Below are 10,606 nucleotides of genomic sequence, written 5' to 3'. Positions count from 1 at the left end.
GAAAATTCAGAAATCCACTAACCTGGTAATTCCAGACAGAAACTGTTAATTTACCAAACATATTCTCTCTATTCTAATTTCCATCTTTCTTTTAAAATCTTAGAGGAAACATTTTGAAAAATCCTTTACTTTACAGTACTTTACATTCTCCCCAAAGTATAGGATATGTAGGGATGTACTATTTCAATGTTCCAAATAATCTTCTCCACTAGCAAGGATATTAAGTACTATTTTTATATCTCAGATTAATGCTAATGACAATCTGAAGCAATGTGTTTAAAGAACACCTTCTCCTCCCCATTAATCAACCATCCTTTGAAAGAAATTAAGATCTTTTCTGTATCAATACACTCAAGCATGGTATATTAATCATCTTGGTTCAAATCTTCAGGTCACTTAATTTTATGAAGTAATGAATTATACTGTGTGTGGATTTATATTTGCACTGATAATCTAATTGTGTACAAAATTTGTATTTCTATTGACAAACATAAAATATTTAAGTTACAAATTACCTAAAATCTACAGAAACATTGCTCCATCAGCTTTCATCAATAAATACGCTGCCATGGCATTTACCTTGCAAATAACTGCTGAACAATAATTCTTCTGGTAAGGAGGCACAATATTCATTCAAAATCCACAGTATGCATATCCATACCAAAGCTAAAGTTTGGTTTTATTAAGTATTTGCTGGCTGTTTGGTTTCAATAATGCTGCAAAATCAATCTTACCAACTTGTTTTAAGTAATTAGTATGAACAATGACCGCAAATTGAAATGAAGACATTTAAACAATAAAGGAAATGAAATATATTCTGTACTACTCATTTTAAGTTAGATTTGTTAGACAGTTTTCAAAATAAAGAAAATTTCATATTTTACTGATTGATCAGTAGGTAAATTCCTATTGTTAACAGGATTTACTGTTAACAATTTGCAACCTTACTGAAACAGCCAAGAAAATAATGCAATTTCAAGATTTTGTCAATAATTCTGAAAATTAACAAAATTGGTTAGTGCAAATGCTGACAACAACAAACTTTTTTAATATTTATTTTTTCCACCTGCAATCTGTAGCAAAACATGATGAGCTTTATTATGCAAACAGGTATCCCTCCACGTTATATAGAATTTAGGCATGTATAAATAGAAGAGCTCTTCAGGAAATGGGGAAAAAAACACTCCAAGAAATGAATAAAACTTCAGTTCTGAATTCATAAATCCCAACAAGCAATATTAAAATGATATAGGCCATTCATTCCAAGATATATGACAGCACCTTAAACTGGCTGATCTATTTTTCCCAGTAACATTTTTCACATAACAGTGTGTTAAAAGTTACAAATACTGATATGCACAAATAACTAATTCCTAAGAGAAAAATATGTACAATACTGCAGCATAATGAATGATATCTGCAATAACTTAATATTAGCCAATTTTAATATACATGATACTATTAACATTCTCCTGCCATTGCACAATAATGGCTGTTACCACAGTTCCATGTTTTGTACATCACCTGGTGTTCCTTGGTTTTAACACACAATGCAGACTTTTTTTTTCTGAAAGACTTATTTTGTGTTTAAAGCTAAGGTCAGTGAAACAAGACAACAGTGCAAGAGGCATAGAGATGTTATGTGATCACATAGAGTTCTTTTAAGTAAAGTGTCTATAAGGCTATAAGAAAGGATTGGTTGATGAGCTTCCTGTTGGAAAAGGCCCCGTTGCTGCTCCTGCCTAAAAGAAAAAAAAAAAGAGAGAAATGTCACAAAAATAATTACACATGCATCTTGACAAACCAAATTCAAATATAAATTAAATGAATAGTTGAGAGTTGAATAATTCATGAAATAATGTCATACTGATAGTGCTTTTATTCCTGCGGTGCAGAAACATAGTCGTATCATTTCAAACTATGAACTATATTTCTGTACAGCTATCAAAATCAAACTTTTCTCAATGATAGGTTTGTATTGTCTCTGCCTCTCAAGGTTGATGAAAACCAAAATATTGTTTTAATTATTTAAATTAATTAATATTTTAAAATCCTATTTATATCATTTAAATCTCCTAACATTCAGTTTTTAGATGACACAATTTTTCAATGTCAACCAAATTAGGACCATATTACACATAAGATAGAATTAAATAAAATATTAAATATAAATAATCTAAAATATCCCAGAAAAATTTGGGGGGTTAGGATTTGAGGGGGGTTTGGTATTCCCTTTTTGGAATCCTTTTGAGGACAACCAATTTCTCAAGCTATGTACAGTGAAATCTCTGGTCACAAATGCTTCTGTTCACGATCAAATTGTGCGACAACCCATGTGATCATGAACAGATCCTCAGGTCATGATCTAACATGGCCACGGTTGATTTCCCCTTCTACGCCATAGAGAAAGCCCTGATCTGCTGAACAAACTTGTCTGCCATTCCGCATGTTAAAGTTACCCTTTAATCTTGTTCTTGCTGGCTTCTCCCTTGTTTTGTAAGATTAACATTTTCTCCGGCCAGGCAGCCTTTCTCCCTCCTACCTCCCCGGGAGAGCCATGTGACAGCACAGAAGCCTCAATTGCAACTTTTTTGTTACTGTTGTTTTGTGCACGCTGCAAGGGGAAGGAAGCTCTGCAGTTAGTAATTCCGGCAGCTTGGAAGCCAGGATCTCCTCCCGCCTCCCCTCCTCCAGGAGCTGCAGACAGCTGTAACTCTCTGCGCCAGCAGGCCAGTGACAGAAAGGCCCTGGCACCTGGCTTTGGAGTGTGGAAGGAGGGCATGTATTGGGCTGCTTCTTTTCGCCTTGGCTTCCTTGCAGAGAGGAAGGCAGGGGAAGTGCTGCACAAGCCAGCCAGCCTGGCCCAAGGCAGGAGGAGCTAGCAGTGTTATTAAAGGATTTTACATTTCACTATTACATTGTGAGTTCTATGGTATAATTAACTGTTTTTGTGCTTAAAAATCTTTAAAAAACAACATTTATATACAGTCTGCAGGGGTCCAGAATGGAACAATCATATTTAAATGCAACCCAGTGGGGAAATTAGTTTCGGGTCATGACCAAATCGGGTTGCGACCAAAGTTAGGGAATGACTTGTGATCATGATCAGAGGTTTCACTGTATATGAATTAAAAGACTCATAAATCTGACCCATACTTACCATAAAAGGATTACTGGAGACTCCAACAGCTGTAACTTGCCCAAATGGGGTTACTACTGATTTTCCTTGTCCAAATGCAGCAAAGCCAGTACCTTTGCAATAAAATAGCAAAAATTACCTCTAGATCAGATGTCAAATATTACATTATGTATATACTCCATCCCCCCAAATTAGTCCCTTAATCATTGAAAATGGAATCCGATTAAAATATATTAAAAATAAATTAAAAACAGAATTACATACAGTCGACTTATAACCATTCATTTAGTTACAATACTGAAAAAAGTTACTTGTTTTTCAGTTATGACTGTAGCAGCATCCCATGGTCACGTGATAAAATTCGGTCACTTGGCAACTGACATGTATTTATGACAGTTGCACTGTCCTGGGGTCATGTGATCACATTTGTTATCTTCCAAATCAGCATTACATTCACTTAATGATCGTATGATTCACTTAAAAACTAGTGATACACTTAACAACCGAGACAAAATAGTACCTAAATGGGGCAAATATCACTTAACAACTGCCTTGCTTAGCAACATAAATTTTGGGCTCAATATTAATTGTGAAACAAGGACTACCTGCATGACCACTTTCTCTTTTTTTTCTATAGGTCATTTATGGCTTTGGAATGAGGTATCACTGATATGCAGATGATCCTCAATGAAACATTGCCACTTTAGACTAAACTGGAAATGATATACATGTCCTGAAATAGTGCTTGTTAAAGATTAGATTTGGGGAAATAAGCTAAAATTAAATCCTTTCAAATCTTGTACATAAACAACTAGGTGATTCAGTAACATCAGTTTCATGGCTGTTGGGACAGATGGTCCAAGATTTGGCAGTACTCCTGGTCTTGCAGCTCCTACTTAAGCTGCAGTAGAAATTGTGTTACACCGATTTATAGTCACTGAATGACTGTAATAGACTTGTGGAACAATTCAAAATTACTTATAAAGCCCTATACAAAGCAGCACTGGGACATATCAGAATCAAATGTGGTTCTGGTTCCTTTTAAGATTAATGGATAAACAGAAAAAAAGTCAGATATTATTATTTCAATATATGATTATTTGGAGATATCATTACAGGAATAGAGATGGAAAGATTGAACAATATCCAGCACAGAATGGAGTTGACACTACCACGGTTGATGAAGTTGACAGATTTTGCTGAAATGAATAACCTGACTTGTTTGATCAGAGAAAAGTCATTATCTACATTTATTGGCAACTGAAAGCCTCTTATGGACTTTTTGTGTAAAAACTGAAAAAAATGAATTTGTGATATATGGTTTTAATTATTTAGACCGGAGATATAGAAAGAAGAGTAATATAATTAATTATGTTGTTGTTCAGTCACTAAGTCGGGGTCCAACCCCATGTCCACAGCACACCAGGCCCCTGTCCTCCCTCGTCTCCCTCAGTCTGCCCAACTCATGTCCATGTCAATGACATGTCTATCTAACCATCTCATATTCTGTCTTCTCATTTTGACTTCAATCTTTCCCAACATCAGGACCTTTTCCAGTAAGTTCTTTCTTCTCATTTGGTGGCTAAAGTATTTGAGTTTCATTAAAATATTTTCGTAATAACCGCTGTGAATTTATCTTTTAAAAAAATTTCCTAACTTTTTTCACCCTTTTCTTTAACTTTTTCTTTCTTTTTCTGTTTCTTTCTTTCTCTTTTTTCTTTCTTTCCTTTCCTTCTTTCTTAATTTATATTACTTATTATTGGTTTTTAATCTTGTTTAAAGTTTTAATAAAAATATGATTCTGGCCCTCTGTTCCAACTCTCCTAAATTCAGACAAGGTGACAAGTCTTTTTGGTGATAACCTTCTCCTTTGAAATACATTTTCCCTACTTGCATTTTGGCAATCTTTTAAGACCAAAGTAGTGGCTTTGGTATTATAGTTTTTATTTAATTATATTTTAGTGCTGATGTTTTTAGCTTTGCTGAACAAACCCAGAGCTGGTATGACTATGTAGCTGACAAATGTTTAAATAAATAATGTACAGTTTGATCAGGTTATTTTCCACGCTTGTTTCCATATATGGGTAGTCCTCATGACCACAATTAAGCTTAAAATTTCTGTTACTAAGTGAGGCAGTTGTGAAGTGAGTTTTGCCCCATTTTATGAGCTTTCTTGCCACAGTTGTTAAGTGAATCATTGCAGTCCTTAGTAACACGATTGCTAAATGAACCTGGCTTCCCCATTGACTGCTTGTCAGAAGGTGGCAAAAGGTGATCACATTACTCTGGGACATTACAACCATCATAAATTATGAATCAGTTGCCAAGCATCTGAATTTTGATCATGTGAAGATGGGGATGCTGCAATGGTCCTAAGTATGAAAAACAGTCCTAAGTCACTTTTTTTCAGTGCTGTTGTAATTTCAAACGGTCACTAAATGAACTGCCAGTACATTACCAGTTACATTTATACATGAGATACAATATTTCATTGGCCCACCAATGAAATCATGGCAGATAAGAGTTTCAATGATAAATCAAGAAAATGAATTGTTTTAAAATAACCACTGGATTCTTGAAACAAAATGTGATATGCAAGCATTTACCATTAGGTTGCTGAGTGAAAGCAGCCTGAGAAAAAGCTGCCTGAGTTGGGAACGCTGGCTGCTGGAAGTTACCACTAAAGCTAGTAGGAAGACTGTATGAGGCAGTTGTTCCAAATCCTGCAGGCATACTCATGGAGGCTGTGCCAAACGTTGTTGCTGATGGAAGAAACAATAGCAGTCAAGTATTTGTGTTCAACTTGATTACTATGTCACACTAAAAAGTATTTGACAGAATTCTTTGTGAAGCAGCCAGTCACATGGCTAGCCTTAAAACCATTAAACTTCTTGATTTTATTGACATATAGTCAAAATTTCTCTAGACTACTCCTTTAATTTAATATTGCCAGTATCTTGTTGAAGGTATTTTCATTTTTGGGGAAACTGGAAGGCTACATAACATAAGCACTAATTTTTGATGTTTTTAACAGAGAATCATTAAAGAGCAGAAAGAATTTTTAGAGCATCATGAAATCATGTAGCTCATTAAAAAAGCAATTTGACAAATAATAATGTAATAATTATAAAAAGTTAGAATTCTGTAGAAATTCTAATGAACTGCTTCAGCTGCAAACTAAATTCTTTTTGGTTCACAGCATGGACCAAGAACCAAATTCCACTTAAATCAGACTACATCAATCAATATTCTTTCTTAAAACTGCAACTAACACTATTTTTCTTTTCTTGAAAGGGTGAAATTAAAGAAAATTGTTCATGAATCACTTTCTTGAATTTTGAATAGAGTATGTAAAGAATATTATCTAATTATTACACATGTAACACAATGTAGCAATGAACAATTTAAATTTTTGATATATATTAAAAGCTTCAGATCAAAATTATTGAGAATTACTCTATTGAACTATTTTTTCATATAAAAATTATGTTGTAGAGATCTGGCATTACTTTATTAATACATCCATCAATCAATAGTTATGGCTAGCCAAGACAGACATGATGATAGCGCTTATTGTGGAATAAATAGGCACACAAATATAAAATAGACAAGATACAGATAGGAGACCAACAAAGCTTACACAAGCCATTATTAGCAGGGAAGATAACTAACTGTACTTGCTAATAAAGAAAAACCAAACACATTGTGACAAGGTACAATGGTTTGACATCATTAATATCACTAAAGGTATTAGGCGTACAAGCTTCAAAACTCATTTTAAACTTTCTACATATGTGACCATGGAGGTAAAATATAGCAACTTTAGCTCACAACTCTAAGCACACTTAATTGGCAACAAGTCCCAATGAAATTAATGACCATATTTTTTTAATACATGTGCTTAGGACTGAAGCGTTAAATTTACAACAAGCAATGTGTTAACATATATTTAAAGTCAATCACTATCCATGCCCACTCCATTTCATAATATGGAAAGAAGGTTGAAAAAGTTGTACATGCAAAGGAACTTGTAACTGCAGTAAGCTTTCACAAGCAAATAAAAAATTAGCCACCTGAAATTTATATAAAATGTGGCAACCTACCAAAGTGAGCCTGAGGAAATATATGAGAGTGAATTGCTCCTGAAAGGCCTTATGAGAAGTCACAAAGAGACCAGATATTGTCAATTTATTTATAAACAATTTCTTCAGTTGATAACACGCAATTACTTTGTCAAAACTTCAAAATATTTCATGAATTTCTTTTTTGAAGTTTTTCCCAAAAACATTGAAATAAATTTGTTTTAACCAGCACAAGTTAATTTCTTCAGCACAAAAATATTAGCTTTATAACACATCAGTGCCCGCCCAAAATTAAAGAAAAAATGATATCAAAGTTATATCTGTAAAAACAAATTCAAATGTTAAAAGTACTCTACAAGAGTAGCACAAGTGCCTGAATTACAAACATGTTATTAAATAGATTTAACTTCAAAAAACAATTAAAAGGATTTAGTTAATCTATGCATATTACTTATTCATAACTGGTCAACCCAAAAAGATAAGCCTAACACCCATGTGATTTCATAACTAATTTCATACGTACTTAAACATCTTTAGTACATTAACTATACCACAAAATTATGTGTACCTGTCAAAAACAACAAAAATTTCTATCAAACATAACTGTAGATATATTTTTCCTAACCTGCTGCTCCTCGACTGGTGGTTTGGAATGGATTTGTTGATGCTGATACTGCAGCTACAGGTGCAGCCACAAATGGATTTGTGGATGGTGCTGCTGAAAAATGAAGCACTGACACTGAGAAAAGGATATGGTTTTTACAATTTTGCTTATATAAATAACATTTCAAATCAGTTTTAAGTTATATTTTAATCAATCAGGTAGCTTTATCATTGTCTGCTTAATACATCAACAAATAATATTTGGAATTAACAATAGTTTTGTATTTTATCTGAATTAGGATCCCATAGTTATTAGCTGTAGAATAAATCAGCTTCACTGCAGTGTGAACTTGATGGAGATCCTACCTCCTATTACTCAACTCACAAGTCAAGCAAAGAAACCTATTTTCACAATTTACTCTCAAGGAGTGACAGCCTAGAAGACAAATGGGCCAACTTTTGGTTTCTTCCTTCAAACTGGAAGAAAAAAGAAGGTCCTCCTCCTGTGCAGTGAGTAAAGCCATCTATGATCTTGTCTCCAAGAGTGTTGGAAACAATAAACCATCATTTTCCCTCCAGAAGTCTCTCCATTTTGTTTCTTATATAAAGCACACTGGCTTAGATCAAATCAGTTTTAAGTTATGTTTTAATCAATGAGGTAGTTTTATCATAGTCTGCTTAGTACATCAACTTAGGCGCAAGACTAATATCTGAGCAACAAAAAATATTTGGAATTAACAATAGTTTATATTTTATCTGAATTAGGATCTAATATTTATTAGCTGTGGAATAAATCAAATCGTTTATTTGTAGGAGCTGCAGAATACAAAAGTTCATCTCTTAGTTTACAAAGATTAAATCATCACTGCAAATTGCCCATTTAAAAAAATAATTTTATTAAATTTTAAAAATTTAATAACAAAAGTGAACAAGCAGGAATTTAAAAAAAATTTAAAAAATCAGATAAAAATCCAAAAAAGTGTAAAAAACTTAAGAACCTGGCTTCTGACTTTCTTTTGTATAGATATAGATAAAATACATCCAACTTTTAGTTTAAAAGTCTCATCATTTCTAAAGATCAAAATTAGTTTTTTTAAGTTTCTCTCAAAAAATCCAAAAGTGGCTTCATTAATGTCACCACCTTTTAAAATACAACCAAATACCTCTTCATTCCATGCCTCACCACAATTTCTATAAACTCATCTTTAAATCTACAACTTCCTTATTAATGAGTAAACATCCAATAAAAATTAACAAAATATCTAATAACATAATATATAGGTCCTTTTCCATTTAGTTCATATTCCTCCATCGCTCACTTATCAATTAAACATGACCAAAAATATAGCCACCTCTTATTAAATATCAAAAATGAATCCATTTCCCCAGTAGATATTTCGAAAAGAAACACTTTCCAATCTAGACAACCATTCAACATCATAACTCAATATTTAACCATAACCATCTATAACTAATTTAACATACTTTCCTCTTTTCTCTCAAATATGCTTAAATTCCATAAATAAAATTCTGTCTCCTGATTTCTTCTGGTATCTTTTCTTCTTTCTCTGAAATTCTTATTATCTTTCAAGCCCATTTCTAGTTTCTATGAAGTAATTACAATAAATCTCTTATATTTCAAATTGAAAGCAAAATCTCAAATTTCTTTTTCAATTTTTGAGTGAACTTACATTTGCATTTGTAAATGCAGTGAATCCATCTTTGTTGTCTCCAGAGTGATATATTCATCATTAGTAATAAGTTCTGGTTCCAGTAAAGAGTTAAAAAGTTCGGGCACTTCATAAGTCAATAAATCAAATATTTCCTTTAAAGTAGCCATTTTGTACTCTGATAATCAACTTTCAAGGTTTTGTTTTACAATTGACATGTAAACAAGACAGCTTTCCCACACAAGAGTTCTTTTTATTTACTCTCTTAAAAAAGGAAATCCTTTGTTTATAAATCCAACCAATCAGTAGCAAAGTAGAGAAAAAAACAATGCCATTCAGAAGCTTCAGACTGTATAATTCCATAATGCAGATTTGCTACAGGAAAATTTTCATAGAAACACAGAAAACTGAAAAAGATCATGTAGACCATCAAGTCTGTCCTTTCAGTTTTTAGCAACAGCGCTTAGACTTATATATTCCTCCGTAGTGCTTTCCAGCACTCTCTGGGTGGTTTAGAATCCTAGCATATTGTTCCCCAGCAATCTGGATCCTCATTTTACTAACTTAAAGGCTGAGTCAACCTTGAGCCAGTCAAGATCGAACTCCAGACTATGGGCAGAGTTAGCCTGCAATACTGCATTCTTACCACTGAACCAGCACAGTGCAGTTATTTTTGTTTATTTTTCTTTTTAATTTCTTACTTTTTATTTTTAATTTATTTATTATTTTATTTTTGTCAGGTGATAAACATGGTGTTTATCCCAAGCATGTTTAAACTCACTGATAATTGACTCACTACCTTTGCTGCAAGTTGGTACTTCTGAATTTCCTTCCTGTCCATTTGAGGTTATCTCCCCTTGTTCTTGATTTCTGCTTACTAAAGAAAATACTGCCTTCTAGTACCTAATTCACATCCTTAATATATTTAAAGGTTTCAATCATGTTCCCTCTTTCCCTTCTGTCCTCCAGAGTGTACATATTCAATTCCTCTAATCTCTCCTAATGTGTTTTATCTTTCAGACCTTGCATCATTTTGTTGCTAGATTTACTCAATCTTAGTAATATCTTTTTTAAAGAGGGGTACTCAGACCTGGATACAGGATTCTAAATGG

At 33.2% G+C, this 10,606-nt stretch overlaps 1 protein-coding gene across 20 annotated transcripts in view; it reads right to left on the bottom strand.

Moving 5' to 3' along the window:
- Window positions 1-1,029: 1,029 nt before the first annotated feature.
- Window positions 1,030-10,606, bottom strand: part of AGFG1 (ArfGAP with FG repeats 1) — a 32,075-nt gene continuing 22,498 nt past the window's right edge. For 6 of the 20 annotated variants that reach the window (XM_087933250.1, XM_087933245.1, XM_087933248.1 and 3 more), the window contains 5 exons: window positions 7,847-7,939; window positions 7,243-7,290; window positions 5,746-5,901; window positions 3,161-3,252; window positions 1,030-1,742 (listed from right to left, as the gene is read on the bottom strand). In XM_087933250.1, coding sequence (XP_087789376.1) covers window positions 1,683-1,742; window positions 3,161-3,252; window positions 5,746-5,901; window positions 7,243-7,290; window positions 7,847-7,939 — 449 coding nt within the window. In that variant the 3' untranslated portion in view covers window positions 1,030-1,682. The remainder of the gene's footprint in view (window positions 1,743-3,160; window positions 3,253-5,745; window positions 5,902-7,242; window positions 7,291-7,846; window positions 7,940-10,606) is intronic. The other 14 variants (XM_087933253.1, XM_026701532.2, XM_087933254.1 and 11 more) reach the window with 3 other exon arrangements.

Source organism: Pseudonaja textilis, chromosome 4 (assembly GCF_049901715.1).
Source record: "Pseudonaja textilis isolate UNSWEBS1 chromosome 4, rPseTex1.2, whole genome shotgun sequence".
Lineage (NCBI taxonomy): Eukaryota > Metazoa > Chordata > Lepidosauria > Squamata > Elapidae > Pseudonaja > Pseudonaja textilis.
Note: the sequence above shows the minus strand (reverse complement) of the source record. Positions and strands in the feature narration are given on the sequence as shown.